Genomic DNA, 23,043 nt, shown 5'->3' with positions numbered 1-23,043 from the left:
TTATTAAAATGTTTTATACTTGCAGTTTGTTGGCCTCATTTTAGAATTTTCCATATTATTAGAAAATCATTGATTGAGATAGGCTGCTTCTTTTTTTAAATTTTTTTTTTAATTTTTATTTATTTATGATAGTCACACACACAGAAAGAGAGGCAGAGACACAGGCAGAGGGAGAAGCAGGCTCCATGCACCAGGAGCCCAACGTGGGATTCGATCCCAGATTTCCAGAATCACGCCCTGGGCCAAAGGCAGGCGCTAAACCACTGCGCCACCCAGGGATCCCAAGATAGGCTGCTTCCTAGTCATATTGATATGTTCATTTAGCAGTTGTTTAACTTCTCTCAGAAAAATACATTTGCTATTTCTAAATGTAATTGGCATTAATAGTTGTGATGGTCATAGTGTTAATCAGTGGTAATAATAGGCAACTTACAATTTATTTTCTTTATATATGCTCTGAATTTGGTAGTCCAGGAAGCAAATTTAAATTAAAAGAGTCTTCCCTAGCCCTGGCCCAAGCCTGAGCCCTGGCCTCCCGAGTTGCCCTCTGGCTCTCCAAGCAGCATGAGCTTCACCACCCGCTCCACCTTCTCTTCCAACTACCGGTTCCTGGGCTCCGTGCAGTCGCCCAACCACCGGGTCCGGCCCATCAGCAGCAGCGCGGCCAGCGTCTATGCAGGCGTGTGGGCCTCAGGCTGCCGGATCTCCATATCCCACTCCACCAGCCGGTGACACTATCCCTGTCTGGGGGGCTGGGCCGTGGGGATGGCCGGGGGTTTGGCGGGCATAGGGGGCATCCAGGGCGAGAAGGAGACCATACAAGACCAGAATGACCACCTGGCCTCCTACCTGGAGAGGGTGAGGAGCCTGAAGGCTGATAATCAGAGACTGGAAATGAAAATCCGGGAACACCTGGAGAAGAAGGGCCCCCAGGTTGGAGACTGGGGGCATTACTTCAAGACCATTGAGGACCTGAAGGCTCAGATCTTTGCAAGTGCTGTGGACAATGCCTGCATCGTTCTGCAGATTGACAATGCCCGGCTTGCTGCTGACGACTTCTGCGTCAACTATGAGACAGAGCTGGCCATGCACCAGTCTGTGGAGAGCGACATCCATGGGCTCCGCAAGGTCATTGATGACACCAATGTCACTTGGCTGCAGCTAGAGACAGAGATTGAGGCTCTCAAGGAGGAGCTACTCTTCATGAAGTAGAACCATGAGGAGGAAGTAAAGGGTCTACAAAACCAAATCGCCACCTCTGGGTTGACGGTGGAGTTGGATGGCCCCAAATCTCAGGACCTCAGCAAGATCACGGCAGATATCCAGGCCCAGTATGACGATCTGGCTCAGAAGAACCGGGAGGAGCTGGACAAGTACTGATCTCAGCAGATCGAGGAAAGCACCACAGTGGTCACCACACAGACCGCTGAGATTGGAGAAGCTGAGATAACCTTCACAGAGCTGAGATGTACTGCCCAGTCCTTGGAGATCAACCTAGACTCCATGAGAAACCTGAAGGCCAGCTTGGAGAACAGCCTGAGGGAGGTCAAGACCCGCTACGCGATGCAGATGGAGCAGCTCAACGGGGTCCTGCTGCACTTGGAGTCAGGGCTGTCCCAGCCCCGGGCAGAGAGGCAGTGCCAGGCCCAGGAGTATGAGGCCCTGCTGAATGTCAAGATCAAGCTGGAGGCTGAGATTGCCACCTACTGTCGCCTGTTGGAAAACGGGGAGGACTTCAGTCTTACTGATGCCCTGGACAGCAGCAACTCCTTGCAGACCATCCAGAAGAGCACCACCCACAAGATCGTGGACAGCAAGGTGGTGTCTGAGACCAACGACACCAAAATTCTGAGGCATTGAGGCAGCGAAACGGGGTACCCTTTGAGGAGCAGGAGGCCAATAAAAGGTTCAGAAGTTAAAAAAAAAATCTTCCCTACATATATGCTTGCTACCCAAAATACCCAGCAGTGATCCTCATATCCATAATACTTGTCTTTCTGAAGAGTTCCCTGGCAATCAAATGACTATATATACAGCAAGGTGTCTTTCCTCTCAAAATGTGTTACTGTCATCAAATCATGTTGGATCACCTTCTCTGTTATTACTAGGGATGGTTTAACGAATAAGATAGACATGACATGAAATGTTACTACTCTTCCTGAAGTAGAGCTTTGGCTCTTCATTTGCAGTAATTTCTGTACAAACATCATTGTTCAGGAGCATTTATTAACTGCTGATCATTTCAATGATTTTATTTTCTGACACAATAATGCATAAGTAAAACCACTAGTTTATATTATTAGTTTTTTAGGTTCAGGGTGTTGAATGATACCTGGCAAAGAGGCATAGACTTGTCAAGGATAGAGTGGGGAGGGGGATGGAAGTATAAGAGAATACGTTTGTAGTAGACCCAAATAATTTTAGTTGGCATAATTCCCTCCATTAAGTTCAAAAGCTCACTTTTGCACTGCTAGATACTTTTTCCCCCTCTGATATATGGGGAATTGTACTGCTTAGTTCAGAGATCTCTCTTTTCACAGATTCTGGCTTTTTAACTTTTCGTTCTCTCTCAGCCTTCAGTAGCTTTGGAGGCAGTTTTTGTTTATGTAATCATCTATGAAAGAATAGGCCTGGTAGTTCAGAGGCTGTGTCTTGTTACTCTGAATATAATGGCATTTCAACAGAGAGAAAGTGTTTTTAGTGGATCCTTCTGGCAGAAGTACTCCAATCCTGCATTTCTGGTGTTGACTGACAAGCTAATTTCAATCTTAAACTTTTAGATTTTTAAGGCCATCTTATCTAAAAACATTTTTGAGGGTGTGTGTGTGTGTGTATAACATTAATCTGCTTAGGGAAAATGTTATGCATAATTAAACAATTCTTCAGTAAGCCTAATTTTATCCTTAAACTTCTTAAAATGTGATTTGTACTTTCTATTTCATACTTTTAGATGCCAACACTATTTGTGGAGTCAGTTTTGGAAGTACATGGAAAATTTGTTCAACTTATCAACACTGTTTTAAATGGTGATCAGCACTTTATGAGTGCATTGGACAAGGTAACTTTTTTATATGTATATATAATTCTCTTTAATCACTATTCTTTTTTTTTTTTTAATTTTTTTTATTTATTTATGATAGGCACACAGTGAGAGAGAGAGAGGCAGAGACACAGGCAGAGGGAGAAGCAGGCTCCATGCACCGGGAGCCCGATGTGGGATTCCATCCCGGGTCTCCAGGATCGCGCCCTGGGCCAAAGGCAGGCGCCAAACCGCTGCGCCACCCAGGGATCCCCTTAATCACTATTCTTTAGGCAGTTTCAAAATTAGGGCTTCTAATTGTGTATATGATTTCTAATTTAGACAAAGTCAAAATAGAGAACTTTTCGATTAATAACTGGTTAAATGGATTGCTTGAATTATATGGGGATTGAATTTCCCATGTGTATGCTACATAGGGGAAATGGCTAATAAGCTAATGTCTTCTAAAAATGCATGTATAGGGACGCCTGGGTGGCTCAGTGGTTGAGTGTCTCTGTCTTTGGCTCAGGGTGTGATGCTGGGGTCCTGGCATGGAAAAAATAAAATATTTTTTTAAAAATGCATGTATAGTTTTAATATTCTTTAGTGCTGATTTTTTCTTTAAATATAGTACTTAGGCTACTATACTGAATAATATTTGAAAGAAAAATAAATAGGTTTTATAAACTTTTGGGTTTTGGTACACTTTAAAGGAAATTTGTTTACATGGTCATTAGAAGATTTTTATTTTATTTTATTTTTATTTATTTTTAGTTTTTAAAGATTTTATTTATTCATGAGAGACAGAGAGAGAGAGGCAGAAACACAGGCAGAGGGAGAAGCAGGCTCCATGCAGGGAGCCTGATGTGGGACTTGATCCCAGGTTTCCAGGATCATGCCCTGGGCTGAAGGCGGCGCTAAACCACTGGGCCACCATGGCTGCCCCATTGTAAGAGTTTTAAAAGTGTAGTCTTATCCATATTCAAATACTAGTAATGAATTATAGAGAATATCTTTCAGTGGGAACAGTATTTATAATTTTTATGTAATTCTCATGAGGGATGCAGTGAGAAATTTATCCTGCATTAAATATGAAAACAGGAATGCTGTGTTTTGTGTGAGGTAGTAATTTTCGGATAAACAGGTTATAGCATACTATATTGAATCAGCTGCACTTTTACCCTATTACTGGGGTCTAATTACTGATCTGTTTTCTTACTTAGGCCCTTACATCAGTTGTAAATTACAGAGAACCCAAGTCGGTTTGCAAAGCACCTGAACTGGTAAGTTTGATGGTTGCTTAAAAATTAATCTTATGGAAAATCAGTATTAGAAAAAGAAAACTGAGGAGAGTGTCAAATTAATTTGGTTTTGTAGTATCTTTCAGAAAAATAGATGAAGTTAAATTATTAAAAATAAAAGCAAGGATGTCTATTGTGTATGATTTGGCATTTATTTAAGGAATGCAGACAGCCATATACGAAAGCCTTTTTTAAAGGGATAACTGGCAGGGAAAATAACTCCATTTTATAACCTTTGCTCTTTAAAGTACATGCGCTTTGAAACAATTTGCATTACTTCTCCTAGGGATTTTATTTTATCTAAAATCTAAAGGAAATTGGCTGGTAAATTTTTGATAGCCGTTAAAGGAAACTTGTTTACAAGGTTGTTGCAAGATTTTTAAAAAGTATTTTCTTAATGTCAAAAATACCAGAGCCTCTCAAAACTCATCTAGATGTTCTTTTGAAACTTGTTACTTAAATCAATGCTTTATTGGTCTCTACATGTTGATTAGATATTTTTACTTATTTCTAGTTTTTTTTTTAATGTTTACCTTATGACATATTTTAAGCTTTTTGGTGCATGTTCATAATTTTTAAAACATACACTTTAGTATGGCAAAGACCCTGTCCATTGATCTTATTTTGTATTGTTGCCACTTTGCCTCCTTTGAGGCATGATATGTACAGAAGGGCCCTTTCTAAGATTTACTGTCAATTTCTACTTGAGCTTGCTAAGTACTGTGACAACTTATTAAAGAAGTCAGCGAAGGGGATGACTGAGAATGAAGTAGAGGACAAACTCACGAGCTTCATTACCGTTTTCAAGTATATTGATGATAAAGATGTTTTTCAAAAGGTAAGTTGTTAACAGAGAAGTTTTATTTGTGTTTTAGTCAGCTTTGATTTAGTTTTGAACTTCAAATCATCAGAAAGGAAATAATCTTTAAAAAAATTTTTTAATATAGTTCTACGCAAGAATGCTGGCAAAACGTTTAATTCACGGGTTATCTATGTCTATGGATTCTGAAGAAGCCATGATCAATAAATTAAAGGTAATTTAAGCCTTTATCTGATAATGTCCTAAAATTATCCCACTAGCACAGAAAGATACTCATAGCAGCATTATATGTGGTAATGAAATAAATATTTCATCAATAGTTAACTAGTTAAAATATAAAATACATATTCATGTGGTATGTGCACATACTATATTGAAAGCACAGACTCTCTCTGCGTATTGATTTAGAATCACCCACAAGATATAAACAGTGTTAACTTTACAAAAAAAATTGTATTACTTGTAAATGAATACACCTAAATTATTCTTTTGAGTACAAGTTTTGGAGTGCAGTTGAATTTCAGTTCATTTTTACATCATTTTAGTGTATACACCAGTGAGATAAGTAGTAACTGATTCATATTTATCCTAGGTTACTTAGTAGTTGATAATTCCTGCATGCTAAACATTGAATATACTATGTGATCCTTTTTACATATATCAATCAATAAATAACTTTTGATTTTTAAAAATAATGTTAACACAAAGCATTTTACATCCCAAGATTAGATCCAGATTTTCTGTCATGGTGAGAACAGAGTTTTGGATAATTTCTTTCCTTTTTTTTGAATAATTTCAAGGAAGTAGATTTCTTCATTATTCAGGGGATGCTATTAAAAATATGCCTAAGTACCCTCCTTTTTAAATTGACTACCGGCTCAAATATACCCAGTCATCTTTCATGTGTGTTTGATACTATATGTAAACCTAAAAGGTATCTTACATACAGTAATAGAGCATTCTGTAGTGTTGAAATAAGACATGGATTTATACAAAAGTTTTTGTTTTAAAGGGAAATTTATTTTTTATAAATCTGTGTATTTATTCTACATTGATAAAAATGTTTTATTGAAGTATTTTGTTTTGAATAACTGCTTTGGATTATGAAAAATATAGGCCTTTGGTGTAAATATATAAATAGGACCTTTGACCATAGACTTGTCAGTAGCAACACAGTCTTAATAATGAATATGGTTTTTTATTTTTTTCTTTTTAAATCATATATTTTTAAAAACTTTTTTTTTTTTTTTACAGCAAGCCTGTGGTTACGAGTTTACCAGCAAGCTGCATCGGATGTATACAGATATGAGTGTCAGTGCTGATCTCAACAATAAGTTCAACAATTTTATCAAAAACCAAGACACAGTAATAGATTTGGGAATTAGTTTTCAAATATATGTTCTACAGGTATGAGTATGTGTTCCATTGAAGGCATTTGCTAACCCAAATACTCTGATGCAAAGGATTAATGAATGAATGGATGCCGATTACATTTCTTTCATTCAGTGGATGGTAGCTTCTAAAGTTATGTTGTTATCTTGATTTGGAATGAAATGTGTCATGATAGAAATGTTGATTTTGAGGAAGGTGAAAAAAAAGGTGCTTTAATTGCTTAAATCATTTTACAAATATTTACTTTTAAGTTAGATATTTATCTGTTTTAACTTTCTTCTAGGCTGGTGCATGGCCTCTTACTCAGGCTCCTTCATCCACATTTGCAATTCCCCAGGAATTGGAGAAAAGTGTACAGATGGTAAGTTTGCAGGAAATATGTTAGACCAATAATTGTCTTCATGTTATATTACTTTAAATATTTTCCCAAAGTTTTAAGGGCTCATGTGATATAAAAGTATATTCACAAATTATAGTTAGTCTGCCTGATAGGAAGAATATAAATTATTGTAGTTCCAAATACAAAACTAAAATGCTAAGGACATCATTCATTTCTTTGTCAAAGTGTGTCTCTTTTATTAAATTTGTTATCTGCTCTTAAGCAGTTTTAAATTACAGAAACTTTGATATTAGAAGTTTAGAACCCAGTACTTAAAAGCAGTCATTTTATAATTTTTCATTTGAATTTGGAGCCGTTTTTGTACCTTCTCTGTAATAGTTTATCCCCTGTAATAGTTATTTTTGTTTCTGGGCTGAAATTTAGGTAAGTATATGGAATGTGAAATAATACAGAAAAAAATGCTTTAAAGTGTGACTAAATATAAACCTTACAATGCTTACCAAAAAGCTTTTAAAGAGACTGTATATCTTTACAACTTTATTGAAATATAATTAATATACCATATGTCCTAGCTTGTTCAGGTTGCTCTAACAAAATACCATAGACTGTGTTGCTTATAAATAACAGATTTATTTCTCACAATTCTGGAAGCTGGAAGCCTGAGATCAAGGTGCCAGCATAGTCCGATGAGGGCCCTCTTTAGGTCACAGACTTCTCGTGTCCTCATCTGTTAGAAGGGGTTAGGGAGCTCTGTAGGGTCTCTTTTACATAAGCATATAACTCCCTCCCCCACATTTCCCAGCCCTAGCCAATCTGCTTTCTCTATTGATTTGCCTAATCTGGACATCTCACATAGAGTCATATCATTTGTGACTGACTTCATTCACTTAGCATAATGTCAGAGTTCATCCTATGTTGTAGCATGTATCAGTAGTTAATTCCTTTTTATTGCCAAATAATCCATTGTATGGATGTACTACATTTTATTTGTCCTTTTGTCAGTTGATAGGCATGTGGGTGTGTTTCTACCTTTTTGGTATATGAATAATGCTGCTATGAACATTCATGTATAAGTTTTTGAGTGGACATGTTTTCATTTCTCTTGAAACTGACCCTTTTTTATTTACTAACTCATCAAAAGAGGTTTCTTCTTGACTGGATGGAAGTTTGGGTAGCATTTTTTTTCTAGAGAAATCTTCATTATCAAATTTGAGCAATAATTTGAGGTTGTGAACCAGTGAGTTATGCATACATTATGAAGTTTAAAATGAAAATGGTATTTCATTACACTGTTCCCTAGAGATGTTTGCAATGGGTAATTTGAGTCCTTTTTTATTATTTTTTATTTTTTTAAATTGGAGTCCTTCTTAAAAGTAAATGTTTTTTGTTTTTTTTCAAAATAAGGATTAAAAAGAAAATAACAGTATAGGCTCTGGAATCGTAATTTCTGGTTTCATATGCCCATTCTGCCATCTACTATGATCTTTGACTTTGGGCAAATAACCTTCTGATATTTTAACTGATAATAGGACTACTCAGAGTGTTAATAAGAAAATAAAATGAAATGTAATATAGCCTGGCATATAGTAAGTACTCAATAAATGGTAGCTGATATAGAAGAAGTAATAGCTTATAGTAGTAGTGATAATAGCAAAGTAGAGTAGTATAAACAACCAGGTAGATTTCAAGATACCAAGCATAACATAGACCTTCAGACTAGGAGTCTAACTTGAATCTTCTTGAGAAAGGCATAATAGCACAACCATCTTAAAACTATATGAAGGAAAGCATTCGTTTAGGTGGGCAGGGTATTATGGATTTTGCAGAAAGGATAGATGAAAGCTAGAGGTAGGAGATGGCATAACTAGCTAAGGCATTTTGATATATTTGTGATCAGGCAAGAGGAGGAAAACTGATCCCTCACCTTTAACAATATTAAAACTTCTTAAGAGTCTGAGTTTTTGAATTGCATTGAGGCAAAGAATAGGGGCTGCCAGAAATAGTTTCCTTCTAACTTTATGTTGTTCTCTCCCCTTGAAATAATTATTTTCCAGTAGTAGTATTTTTTAACCCTTCAACTTTTATTAATGTATAACTTTCATCAGGTTTCAGTTTCTTCATTTACAAATAAAAAGTGGGTTCTTTTCTGACTATAAAATTATGATTCCAAGAATATTGTCCTCTCCATTTGGGTTTTCTCTAATTACCAGTAGAGGGAGTTTGTTCTTTGATTTTTTTTTTTTTTCCTAGTAAATCCAAGTATTCAGTTACATAGGACTTGAAATCCATATGTACTTAACAGTGTACATTTTTACATGTAAATTAATTCATCTCACCTTCGTGATCATATATATATTTTATATCTTAATCTTAAATATAGCTGTTTTATGAAAATTATTTCATTCATAATTTTTATAAAAAATTATTCATGAATCTTAAAACTATGGAAATTAAGCTTTAATTAAAATAATGTATTAAAAAAAAGTAATTTATTTTGCATATTAGACCAATAAATCTTCATTGTTGTATTTCTTTTGTGCTTGGCCTACAAATTGGAATAATACTGGAGAAATATAAAGTAATGTGTATTAATGCAGCTCTCTATTAGAAGTAAATATAAATTGTTCATTTTTAAGGCCCTTTGAGTTCTAATTAGTACCCTCAAATGGTATTTAAAGGATGCTGTCCTATCCTGACTATTATTTATCTTAAAATAAGTGTAGGCAAAATATCTTTTTTACTAATAAACTTTGGTCACATAATTAATGATATAATTAAGGTTTTATAGCCTTGGTCTTTGAATACCAGATGAGTTTATAATGTTTCCATTTGATACTCAGTCTTTTTGTTCTTTACTAGTTATAGATGTGAAAATCTTTATAATCAGATTTTAAATTTAAGGATAAGGGAATGTTTTCTGCTGGCATATCTATATCATTATCAATAAAACTTTACTGGTAGTACTAGTAACTAGAAGTATAGAGGCAAAACATTGCCTTCAGAGCTTGGAATATACATCCTGGAGCTAGTTTTGCACTTAAATAATTTATAAAGAGCATTTTAAAGTTTGGTTTTCTCAATTTCAGAATGTTTTATTTTGCTTTTGTCTGTAAATTTATTATAGATGTTTCATAATTAAATTAGGAATTATATAGTTTTAACTGAATTTTATTGACACCCTTGGAGGGTATTGGTCAAAGCCCACTTCTGGGATCCTTTTATGACATGATTTTGACTTTCTCTTTGTCTGCATTAGAACCAGGTAGAAAATCCTAAGTATTTCAGGTGCCAGTCCTTTCGTATTTATCATGCCAGGGGGTTGGTGGATCTGCACCATTGGAGGGAAAGCATGCTCAACAAGTTTCAGCTTCCTAAGATTAGGCAGACTTGGAATGAACTGCTGAAAGAATTCACTGATTCTCTTGGCTGGCAGGTCAAATATTGCTGATTGTTTTATTGAAACTTTGTTATAAGTTATGTTATAATAGCTAAAAATCATTATTTTTTTTCTTTTTTTACAGTTTGAATTATTTTACAGCCAGCATTTCAGTGGAAGGAAACTTACATGGTTACATTATCTCTGTACAGGTAAAATGCATTTAATTATATCTAGTGTAGTGAAATTTACCTGATAAAAAGGTATGTAAATAATTTAGGAAAAGATTTCTTATAGCCTTATAATAGTTTTTTTTTCCTAATGATGGCTTTTAACCTCTTTTCCTCTGTTTACCTTCCTGGTTATCATTAAAGCAACTATTAATGAAGTTCAAGTGCAGCACTTTTTAATAGTGCTTTATAAAATTATGCTGCTTAAATACTGCTTATGAAGAAAATTTCTGAATTTTACAATGTTTTATTACATTTCTGTAACACACTTTATCTAGACATTAGAAATTATATCTAGAAACTGAGACCTGACAAGTTAGATACTCCCAAAAAAACTATTTTCTCTAAATATGTCAGAAGTCTTCAGAAATTTTTTTAAACATTATAGCATCATAAAGGGATCTAACCATTTGAATTTTATTTGTTGTACTATAGTGAACTTCAGTAGTAAATGCTTTTTCCAAAATTACAATTAATTTCCAGTAGGTTCTAATTTTAGAAAAGTTTATTTAGAATCTGTTCCTTTGCCTCTTTCTGGAACAGTGGGGTCCACTTACTTGACAGTAGGATTAATACTTGAATGATTATAGACTGTGTTGCTCTGGCTCTGAGTTGCCTGAAGATGTTAGGCAAAGCAAACACTCAAAATTCTCTCTACTTTTGTTAAAGCTGTGCTTTGAAAGCATTGAATCAATTTTCCCATTGTATAAGAAGGAAAGGGTATATATCTCTAGAACTGGTATAAGAAAATTTGATCAGTCAGGTGCCATAACCTATATTAGGAAATTCTGTTTACTCACATAAGAGAAATTTTGTTACGAAAAGTTTCAGCTGAGTTTCTTATAAGTGCCATTTATTTCACCAATTTATGTTGTATGTTAGGAATACATACTAGTACATAATTAGTACATGATAATACATACTTACACAAGTTTATCTTTATTAAATAAGTTGGACATTTACATTTTTTCAGCAGTTTGTGAAATAAAGAGGTATGATATTTTTTTCCTGATTTCTTTTTTTAAAATTAAAAAAAATTTTTTTTAATTTAAATTCAATTTGCCAACATGTAGTATAACAACATGTAGTATAACACCATCGCTCATCTCATCATGTGAGGTACAATATTCTTCATAAGTGGTCAGTTTGTACTTGACCTTTAATTTTACATCTATTATGAATTCTTTCTATCATTTGGTAAATATAATGGGGTTTTTTAAAGATATTATTTATTTATTCATAAGAGACACAGACAGAGGCAGAGACATAGGCAGAGGAGAAGCAGGCTCCTTGTAGGTAGCCCAGTGTGGGACTGGATCCCAGGACCCCGGGATCCTGACTTGAGCCAAAGACAGACACTCAACCTCTGAACCACCCAGATGCCCATATAATCCGTTTTAAGAAAAAAAAAAAAAAGCTGCATTGTTCAACCAGTGTGTGTGTGTGTGTGTATGTGTGTGTGTACACACACACACACACACATTCATTCATTCATTCATTCATTCATTTGAGAAAGAAAGAGCGCATGCACGAGTACGAGGGACAGAGGGAAGGAGAAAGAGATTCTCAAGCAGACTCATTGCTAAGTGAGGAACCCGACACAGATCTCAGTCTCACGACCCTGAGGTCACTATCTGAGCGGAAACCAAGAGTCCAGAGCTTAACTAACTGCGCCACCCAGGGGTCCCACTCAACCAGTGTTTTAGATAACTAAAAAAATTTCTAGTATATCTTAATGTACTTGAATTTAATTTATTTTTACTTCCCCTGAATATCTATCTTGGTGGAGTTAAAACTCTCTGTTTTTCTCATCACCTCAGTAATAACCTGTATCCTAAAGTATTTTAATGAGAGGCTCACTTTTTGGTATTCAGCAACTAATTGTATATAGAAATAAAGAAACTATATACATAGTTTTTGACATTAGAGTTTGACCAGGAATGTTTTACCAATAATGCCTAAAAAGGGATCTATACTAAATTCCCAAGCTGGTCCATAATAACCATATTTTTGGAACTCTTTTGTTTGGGGTGTTTTTATATCTTAAAGCCAAATAGTTTTTTCTTCTGGAAAAGAGTTGTTAACCTTGTAAATTCATTTCTTGTTTTGAGTCACTGAAAGCACTAAAAATACCTGTGATCTATTAGTGAAACGATTGGGTAAAGTTTTATTTTGGTTTTGTTTCTCATTTATTCATTTACTCATTAGCAAAAGGTTTTCAAACACCAACCACCTTTAAGACACTTGTTCTGGAATTACCACATTAGTCAGAAGGTTCCAAGGCACCTTTAAAACGTTGGCTCTGATTCTGGACTGATCACTCAGAGTTCTGTTTCTTGAGAACCTCTGTCATTCATACTTACACATATAATCAAAATTACTCTTTCCTAGTCCATTTCCACATTTCCAGGTATTTTTTGTATTGTAATCCAAGAGTCTTTACAGATGGTTAGAAGTGGAGTATCAGGTGGTATTTGGAGGATGTTAGAAGATGTAGGGGACCTTGAGCAAATTACTTAACTTCTCTGAGCCTATTTCTTTATCTTTCTAAAATTCATTTATCAATTCAGAGAATCATATTCTTTGTTCCCAGTACCTCTGTATTCTGAGTACAGATAAAGTACAGAGCCTCAGCCCTGAGAAATGTAGTGGGACAAGTAAATAATTATGGTAAATGTTTTGAATGTTATAATAGAGAAGCAAGCCTAAGGTATTAGTTTCCCATAAATTGCTGGTAGCAAACAGCCACTGGTGAAGGAAGGCTTCTGAGTAAATAACATCTAAACTTGGTTTTCAAGGGTGAATAGGACTTAGCCAAGATAGGCAAAGAAGAATATTGAGAGTATATGACCAACAAAGGTAAGAATTTTAAGAAGTAAGCAACTACGCTATCAGATACGACAAAGATACTGAATGAGAGATCTATGAAAATTCCTTTGGATTGATTAATTGATTGATTCATGAGAGAGAGGCAGAGACAGGCAGAGAGAAAAGCAGGCTGCTCTCAGGGAACCTGATGTGGGACCTGATCCCTGGACCCAGGATCACGCCCTGAGCCAAAGGCAGACGCTCAACCACTGAGCCACCCAGGCATCCCGCTTTGGGTTTATAACTAGGATATTGGATAGAATTATTCTGAGAGAAAAACTAGATAAATAACAAATACAGAACCTGGAAACTTACACTGTCTGGATATAAATAAGTATTATTTATGGCACATCAAGATTTTGTAGGAATCCCGAGCCAGCTGCTGAGAGAGAAGTCGAGAAATGAATTTGAGGGAGATATTTCCTTCATTAATATATAAATATATAGATAATACATAAATAATACATAGAATTATATCACACTAGCAGTTAGTGAACAGTGTGTCCTGTAAGTGTTGATTATTTACCAAAATGTAATCTGGCAAATTTGCCAAAAGAAAGTCACCATATTGTTGCACATACTTTAAAAGGTAGTGATTCTGTCCTTGACTGAATTATTTTCATTATTAATTTCAAGTCCTTTAACAGTTATAATTTTGAGGGGTTTTAACATTGTCTGATGTCTAGTCCATATGTAAATTTTCCTGATTACACCCAAAGAGACTTTATTGCCTGTTTCAAATGCAATCGGAGATCACTAATTGCATTTGGTTACAGTGTTTTCCCACTTCTGTTCCCCACCCCTTCCTCTCTAACCCCCTTTAGCCCTCTTGACATACTTTTTTGGAAAGTGTGTTTTGGATTTGTCACATTATGTACTTGTGATTAATTTTATTAATCATTTAATTTTTGTGATTAATTTTATTTGTTTTCTGGTCCCTATACTTTCTGTAAATTAGTATTTCTGAAACTAGGTCCAAAAGTTTGATTCTATTCAAATTACATATTGTCAGCAAGAATACTTTAGGCAGTCCTTTATACTTCATAATGCATTTCACATCTGAAGGCATGTAATGTCAGATTGTCTCATATTAGAGACACTAAAGTTGGTCACTTGGTTAAGGTGGTGCCCATCAGATCTCTTCATTGTAAAGATAACTCATTTCCCTTTTCAATGAACAGGTGATCCGAGGGGTGATATCTGGGTCCCATATGAATACCCTTTTTCAGGAACGACTTTGCTATTAGGCTTTGGCAGCCATTGATGATCATGACTTGAATCAGTTATTCCGTTACTGGTTACAAATTGGCAATACTCTATTATTCATTCAGCATTTAATAACTGACTTTCTTCTGTAAAGAAAAGCTTTCCCTTAGAGACTAAGGAGCTGTCAGTAAAGGAGAGTAATTTGGATGAAACTATGAGTTCTGCCCACTCATTACTTCCTTGTAATGAGTTGTAAATATGTCTTCAGTTATATTTGGTGTATTTTTTAAAGTATATGTGTATCAGAATGCTTTATTCTAGTTTGAAGTTTCATCGAGTTTGCCAAACTATTCTGCAGGTTAAATGAACTGTTTTGTCATTTTCCTTTTCTGTTTACACGGCAGTAATTAAATGAATCGTGCAAATTTGAGATGTCCTTCCTTGCCCCACATATGCCCTCTATCGTTTTCCCAATCTATTCAACTGTGAACTTGTAAGAGAATAGTGCTGAAAAGGAGGCAAGAGGCCCATGTACCCCTAATGCTGACAATTAAAAAAACAGGAAAAAAGTTTTAATAGAGTGCTAACTAGTTTTTCTAGTGTTGCAGAATGAACTTAATAATAAATAAATGATATTTTGACCCTTTACTTGTGTTGTCTCCTAATGCTCCTTGGGTTCTGATGGTGATAAAAGACTGTTGTTGGGTGTGGCAGGGGGCTCATTCTGGGCCCTGACAGCATCAGTGATGGGTAGCCTGGTGGTCCTACTTCATCATCTAGGTGCTTGATGCATTATTCCATACTTGTTTCTGACATATGATTAAACAGTCATTGCACAAATGCTAACAATTTATGTGATATTTGACTTTTCACCACATTTCCCAAACTTAAATGTTGAAATGAAAGTCCTTAAAATATTCTTTGTGCTAATGTTGGTAGGATACTCCTAATATTAACTTTTTACTTAAACTATTTTGTGTGAATTGATTATTCTAATTCATTATTATTAACCACCTTTCATGAAAATTCAGAGACAAGGAATTTTTTTTAGGTGTTTCCAAATAATTATCTGAATAACGGTTGTTTCTGAAATAGGTTGAGGCATAATGAAAGTTTGAATAGCCATCTGTGTCATAGTAAGTTGGAGAATTGACTATCTTTTTAAAATGTTTAATTATATATATATATATATAAATAAAGGAACCACAAAATCTTGATCAGAGTTACTAATTACTACTAACAGGGAGAATGTAGCCTCTGGGGTAGGTTCATGAAGGTTCATACAGCTCCCTTAAGTTAAAATGTAGAGCTCTAAAACTAGATCTGTAGCGGTTTAGTTTATAATCCATTGACAGTTGAATAATGCAGGGGGTGTGTATATGAGAAAGACAAATACAGTCACTAAACTACAGCTTTATGCTTTAGGAAACAGTTTGTTGACTTGCATTAGCTTTTTATTTTATGTGTTACAGAGTGCATACATGTACATGTTTGTCATACTGTTTGTTACAAACTTTTTAGTGTGCTGTCCCTCTGGAATGTCCCAGAACCGTAGTGTGCCTAAACCTGCTGTATCCTTTATAGCTTTCAGGTTGGCATAGAATCTAGAGCTTTTTTGTTCTATCAACTATTTCCACAAAATAATGGATCTTTCTTTTTGTCTCTCCTCCCATTTGTATGACCCTAGAAAGTTACTGGGAAGAATGATGTTTATGAGATAAAGTAGCATTGTTAAATTTTAGCAGAAGCTGTGGGTTAGATGGAGCCACTGGAGAAGCATCTCCTTTACACCTGTGGACCTCCCTGAGTGCTTGAACCAAGATAGAGGCAGCACATAAAGCCATTACTGGTCACCTGCTGTCATTCTCTCCTTTTGTCCATTTCTCCTGCCCTCACCTCCTGTTTCTGCTTTTTTCTTGTCCAGGTCTTAGCTTTCCTATTAACACTTAAAGACATTGTTACACACTGGTAGAGGTCTGATAGTTTAATTGTGATTTATACTGCATACTCAAAACTAATAGCCCTCCCTCCGATCCCCCAAACAAATAAACTGATTACACTGCTAGTAACAATTTAGTAAGTCCTTGGCTCATTCTTTCAGGAGAAAGTAGCTGAAATAAATAATTATTACTCAAACAACTTTGAAATATTTCTTTGAATGATCAGTTTATTGTCACAATTTTGTTTTAATTGTAGGTGAAGTTAAAATGAACTATTTGGGCAAACCATATGTAGCCATGGTTACTACATACCAAATGGCAGTTCTTCTTGCCTTTAACAACAGTGAAACTGTCAGCTATAAAGAACTTCAAGACAGCACTCAAATGAATGAAAAGGAACTGACAAAAACAATCAAATCATTACTTGATGTGAAAATGATTAACCATGATTCAGAAAAGGTATGGGGTAATATTTCAAGGAATTCTTTTTTTTAAAGATTGATTTATTTATTCATGAGAGACAGAGAGGCAGAGACATAGACAGAGAGAGAAGCAGGCTCCTCACAGGGAGCCTGATGCGGGACCCAATCCCGGATCCTGGGATAATACCCTGAGCTGAAGGCAAACGCTCCATCCCTATTTCGAGGAATTTAAGCATTATAAACATTATAGCTTGAGACGTTTGCAGTTTTTAAAGTAAGATTATAATCAGTAATACCCTTTGTACTTTGGAAAGCACTGGAGTCAGCTAGCAATACTGCTGGCTACTTAGAGCTGTGAGCTTGTGGAATCACAGAGAAGTTGGTGCCTCTGTGCCCTTTATAATTGGCTGGATTCTGGTTAATTGAGGCTAAAAACAATAGCATATCCTAAATCTTCCTGATTTTTTTCACATGTGTTTAATTGATATTTAATTATTTAATTACATGGTTCTAATAGAAAATGACTATTGATATTATTTATATGTATATTTAGCTTGTGTGACAATTCTGAATGCTCTCACTCTTCTGTCCCTTCAGTCCAGGACTCAACTAATAACCACCATATATTTGTAGTACAAATATATTGTCACAAGAATAGCAAGCCAGGAATATACTACTTTTCTTAATAGCTTTTTTTCCCTAGTAACACGTTTTTGTTACTGTTATAGTATATATATATATATATCCTGGATATTTAAATGATTCAAAAGCAACAGATGTGAGTTAAATCTCCTAATTCGAATTGTGCCTGTAAGAAAAAATTCTTATAAATCAGACATCATTTTTATTTTGGTGAAGTTAATAGCCTACTATTTCTGTCATCAGTTCACTTAATTAATGATATATATTTTTAAAGATTTATTTATTTGGGGGGTGGCAGGAGAGGCAGAGGGAGAAGAGAATCCTAAGCAGATTCCCTGCTGAATGTGGAGCCCAACACAGGTCTCAATCTCATAACCCTGAGATCATGACCTGAGCTGAAACCAAGAGTCAGACGCTTAACCAACTATACCCTCCAAGCGCCCCTGGTGGATGATATTTTATAGCCTATAATTAAATAGTTTTAAATGGCATATATTTTGAAATTCAAATCAAGCTTTTCTTAATACTGAGAAATTAATTTTTGATTTCAGAATCTTAACAAAATATTAAATTCTTAATATTAAGATTTTAATTGAGTCAATCATTAAGCATGAATTTTTAAGCTTATAACCTAAAAAGTTTAAGTTTATAAGCTAAATTAAGTACTTAAGACATTATGTATTTTCTAAAATGTATTATTTTTGCTGCCCGGGAATGTACAAAATATAGATGATTGCTTGTTTGCACATTAAATTTTAACTATGAATCTGCTGTTCCTTAGCAGAACTTCTTAGCTTATTATTGAGAATGAATTCATTTGCCAAGTGCTTTTTGATCTTGCTAATGGAGAAAACACCATGTGTGATCAGAGTGGCTTTCATAAGCTTGATAGTTGTGATTATAAAAATTGACTTAACAACTTTCACTTGAAAAGAGGCCACATGCTTCTGGCAGACAGTAAAACATGAATTCGAGGGTAAACTTCATAAGAACCATACTAAAGCCGTGTATGCCACTGGACACTACTTGTTTCTGTTGTCGGGTTATTTATAATACGTATACGTATTTTCTTATTGCAGCACTTTAAAAGACATTTGGTTGCTCACTTTTTCAAAATAGGGTGACATAAATTATGAGCCTAGTAGTTCATAAGAATTAAAGTGTTAAAAAAAAAGAATTAAAGTGTTAAATTCTGTTTAAGACAATTTGACTCTTTATCCGATGGTTATATATATTAGTTGGGCCATAGCTTATTTCTAAATCTAAACAGATTAAAATTCAAGTATAAAATTAGAAAAGAATTGATATTTGCTTCTTTCTTTATTTTACAGAAGACAGTTGTTTTTCTCTTAAATAATCTTTATAATGTAAAATGATGAGCGTTTAGTCTTGCTTGGTCATTTAATTTTATGATATTTTATTTGCAGCAACTCTTATTTAATTGTTTTAATTTTTATAAATATACATGCATTATTTTCAATTATAGGAAGACATTGATACAGAATCTTCATTTTCATTAAATATGAACTTTAGCAGTAAAAGAACAAAATTTAAAATTACTACATCGATGCAGAAAGACACACCACAGGTGAGTGATTTTTAATGTCATTTCTTTGGGAAATATTTAAACATTGGACTTCACAAGCGGTAACTGAGATAATGGAAAACTTTGCACATCAAAATTAATAATGTGATGCCTTTTTTATGATTTATTCTTTGAGCTTACTAAACCTTGCAAACCAAACCTCTGCCAGTATTTTAGATTATAAAAATAATAGATATCTAAGAGTAATGTATAATATAATAGATATCTAAGGGAAAAGGTATTGCAGTATAGTCATACTTTTAGACTATATTAAAATGCAGAGCATTGCTTTGCATTCTTCACAGAAATTCCTATTTATTTTTAAAGATGTTATTTATTAACTTGAGAAAGAGACAGAGAGAGCACAAGCAGGGGGAGAGGCAGACTCTCCCCGGAGCAGGGAACCCTATGCGGGGCTCAGTCCCAGGACCCTGAGATTATAACCTGAGCCGAAGGCAGATGCTTCACCATTTGAGTTACCCAGTGCCCCCAAAATTCCTACCTTAAGTAGTAATATAATCTCATATTTTTTATTTGTAAAATAAGGGAAAGCTTTATAACATTCTTTCAGAGAAGTTGTTGGAAGTATTTCTCAAAATTTCATGTGCAAATGAACCACTTGGGGTCTTGTTGATACTCAAATTGTAATCTAATAGGTCAGGAGTGGAGTTCAGACTACCAGATGAGCCATTTTGCAAGGTGAACATCTGCTGTTGATTCTTTTAACCCAGTAATGATTAATGCTTTGCTCTGGGATAGCCTATTAAGGTCACTTAAAGTTTCTTGATTGTCTTTGCCCTATCCTTGGGCATGGGGCAGGATATAAAATTATATAAGATGTCAGGCCCTCTATAGGAACTTACATCCCCTTGGGGAGACAGATGTTAGTTGTTAAATTTGAACCCTAAAAAAATTGAACCCTAAAATGTTTGAGATCCCATTTTTCTCTAGACTAATGAATAATAATTTGTAATATGTAGATTGTATTTTATCTTTTATTTTTTAAAATATTTTATTTATTTGAGGGGGGCAGAGGGAGAGTATCTCAAGCAAAAGTCTTGAAAATTACTGCTGTGTTCTACTTTATTGCCTATTTACATTAAATACATTCTATTATACTGTTAATTTTTTTTTAAATAACCTTCCAACTTTAACCCAAGAAATTATAAATAACTCACTGTAGATATTCCTTTAGTAATGATTATGTGATAATGATAATGGGCATTTGATAGCTGTATAACTTGAAGCTCGGTATCAAGTGGAAATTTATGTAAACTCAGTGACAAAATGAATTATGAAAGGTTCAATGACTTACTGTGTCGTTTGCTTTTTTTTTCCCCCCTGTGAAACAGGAAATGGAGCAGACTAGAAGTGCTGTAGATGAGGACCGAAAAATGTATCTCCAGGCTGCTATAGTTCGTATCATGAAAGCACGGAAAGTACTTCGGCATAATGCCCTTATTCAAGAGGTAAAAGGAGGGGAAGCCCTGAGGGCTTTTGGGGATAATGGATATTATCAATGAATAGATTAGGAATGTTTCTTTGTCAGAGTGGTACATACATAATAGGATTCCCAAATAGCATAAAGAAATGCTTTATTACTTAATGAGAACAGTACTTAGAATTTCTGTATTCAGGTTTGCTTTGGCTTAGATTTAGAGGTCTAAGGTTCACCAGGATTTTGAGCCTTCTGTCCAGTTATTGAAAGAAATTCACTACTTCAAATATTCATTCCATAAATATCTGAGTGTCTACATGTGATGGAGTGCCTTGATAGTCATTAGGGATGTGATGCAGAGCAACCCATGATGTGGATCCTGCCCTTTTGGAATTCACCATCTAATAGAAAAGAAACACATTATTGAAATAGTATGGAAGCAAAATATAAAATTACATTAACAATGCACTGAAAAAGAGCTACAGTAGTATGAGAATGTGCACAAAAATACTGACTTAGAAAAAAAAAAGTACTGACTTAGGGGATGTTGGCGAAAGGTGTGTTTTTTTGTTTTTTGTTTTTTTAAGATTTTATTTATTCATGAGAGACAGAGAGAAGGCAGAGGGAGAAATAGGCTCCTCGCAGGGAGCCCAATGTGGGACTCAATCCTGGAACTTGGGATCGTGCCTTGAGCCGAAGGCAGACGCTCAACCGCTGAGCCACCCAGGCGTCCCTGGAGAAAGCTTTGAGAAAGTGTTAGTTCAACTAGGCACTGGAGTGTGAAGGTTAAACAGAAAATGGAGTGTGTGTCTGTGTATTTAGATAGATTGATTAATTTATAGTTTAATTTATGTATGAATATTATTGGATTTTGCTATATCTGTGTTCTGCTTTGTAATTCCTTCACAACAGAAACATTAGGCTTTTTCCTTATTTTGCATTAAATTTTTTTTGTCATCAACATTGATCTAATTGTTTCCTCTCCTTGGGCACTGTCATGTGAGCTTAAAATTTTAATACTGTTCATGGTGTTCACTTGCTTGATGTATCACATACGTCCATGTAGGATGATTTTATTCATTTTAATGAACATGATTTCATAACTAAGTATATTTTTCCCATGTGGATTAGGTCTGTTTGATGGAACCTCTATACATTTGGGGCACTTCACAGCTATTGGTTAAAAATAATTATTTATAACTGACTACTTGGCAGTAGTTTGACATCTGTGTCTCTCTTACACAGGTGATTAGCCAGTCAAGAGCTAGGTTTAATCCTAGTATCAGCATGATTAAGAAGTGTATTGAAGTTCTGATAGACAAACAGTACATCGAACGCAGCCAAGCGTCAGCAGATGAATACAGTTATGTAGCGTGATGTCGTTCTCCTCTAGTGTGGGTGTAAGAAGATCATTGCCATCACCATTTGGTGTGTTCCTGTGGGAAAAAGCAGGCCTGTGCCTCCATAATTTGGTCATTTGGCAGCCCCTGTTTTTCTGCTGTTTACAACATCACCAGTGCCACGTCATGAGCGTCCGAGAAAATGCCTAGAGATATTTCAAGCTCATGTCATTATGACATTTCTTAAAACTTTATTAAAAGAATGAGTGAAGTATTGCTGAAATGTGGAAATTTGGTTGGGTACCATGCTTTTTCTCCCCTTCACGTTTGCAGTTGGTGTGTTGTTTTTTTTTTTTTTTTTTTTAATGTATCTTAAAGGACATAAAATAAAAAACTTAAATATTGTAATATGACAGATAACCTAATAATTGTATCTACATTAAAATGACAAACATGATATTGCTGCTTGTCAAATAAAAAAAATAAAGAAATAGAATGCCTTTTTTATGTGGATGGAGTATCACACATAATAGTATATATATAAATGTTCATGAGTCATCAAAGCAGCTAATGCAGCTTTAGTTGCATTTTTATCCAAATGGTTTAATTCACTTTTACTCCTACTTAAGTCCTACATGAAAAATGTCTAGATTATTGTTCTTGAATGCATAAAAATGCATTCAACATAAAAATGTTTTATTTTTATGGATTGGAACTACGTTGGATATGAGCATTTTGAATGTTGGGGATTTAATTCTATCAAGGGTTTCTGGTGATATGCTTACACCACAGAAATAAAGGATGAGGAGAATATGTGGTGGCCTCAAGTCTGGCATAGAAAGTTTCTCATTCAAAAGTTGTCTTCTGTTTTCATAATACATTAATTCTAATATAGACAAATACTCCAGCCCTCTAACCTCCCCTTCTACCTTTCTCTGAATTACAGGAGATTCTGCAATACCAGTGTATTCCTTCCATTCTCCTACCTACATATTACCCTTACACCCCCTAACATTTTAATACTAGATTCACTCTCACAAGTCACAGGTGTGCTTAGCAGTGCATAACCTAAATACCTTTTTTTGTTGTCTGTATGGTGCATTACACCAGGTGCCACTTATATA

The 23,043-nt window shown here is 34.9% G+C and overlaps 1 protein-coding gene and 1 pseudogene across 10 annotated transcripts in view; both read left to right on the top strand.

Annotated features, from left to right (window-relative positions):
* The window catches only part of CUL2 (cullin 2), a 164,379-nt gene extending 141,954 nt beyond the window's left edge, over positions 1-22,425 (top strand). For 9 of the 10 annotated variants that reach the window (XM_072825198.1, XM_072825200.1, XM_072825203.1 and 6 more), the window contains 11 exons: positions 2,951-3,058; positions 4,243-4,302; positions 5,030-5,158; positions 5,268-5,354; positions 6,395-6,547; positions 6,816-6,893; positions 10,394-10,460; positions 16,749-16,951; positions 19,043-19,144; positions 20,494-20,610; positions 21,825-22,425. In XM_072825198.1, coding sequence (XP_072681299.1) covers positions 2,951-3,058; positions 4,243-4,302; positions 5,030-5,158; positions 5,268-5,354; positions 6,395-6,547; positions 6,816-6,893; positions 10,394-10,460; positions 16,749-16,951; positions 19,043-19,144; positions 20,494-20,610; positions 21,825-21,956 — 1,236 coding nt within the window. In that variant the 3' untranslated portion in view covers positions 21,957-22,425. The remainder of the gene's footprint in view (positions 1-2,950; positions 3,059-4,242; positions 4,303-5,029; positions 5,159-5,267; positions 5,355-6,394; positions 6,548-6,815; positions 6,894-10,393; positions 10,461-16,748; positions 16,952-19,042; positions 19,145-20,493; positions 20,611-21,824) is intronic. The other variant, XM_072825207.1, reaches the window with a different exon arrangement.
* On the top strand, positions 250-2,995 carry LOC140633152 (keratin, type I cytoskeletal 18 pseudogene; annotated as a pseudogene).
* Positions 22,426-23,043: the final 618 nt, after the last annotated feature.

The sequence above is a fragment of the Canis lupus genome, chromosome 5, assembly GCF_048164855.1.
Source record: "Canis lupus baileyi chromosome 5, mCanLup2.hap1, whole genome shotgun sequence".
In the NCBI taxonomy this organism is placed as follows: Eukaryota; Metazoa; Chordata; class Mammalia; order Carnivora; family Canidae; genus Canis; species Canis lupus.
The sequence above is the reverse complement of the archived record's forward strand: the minus strand, read 5'-3'. Positions and strand labels throughout refer to the sequence as shown.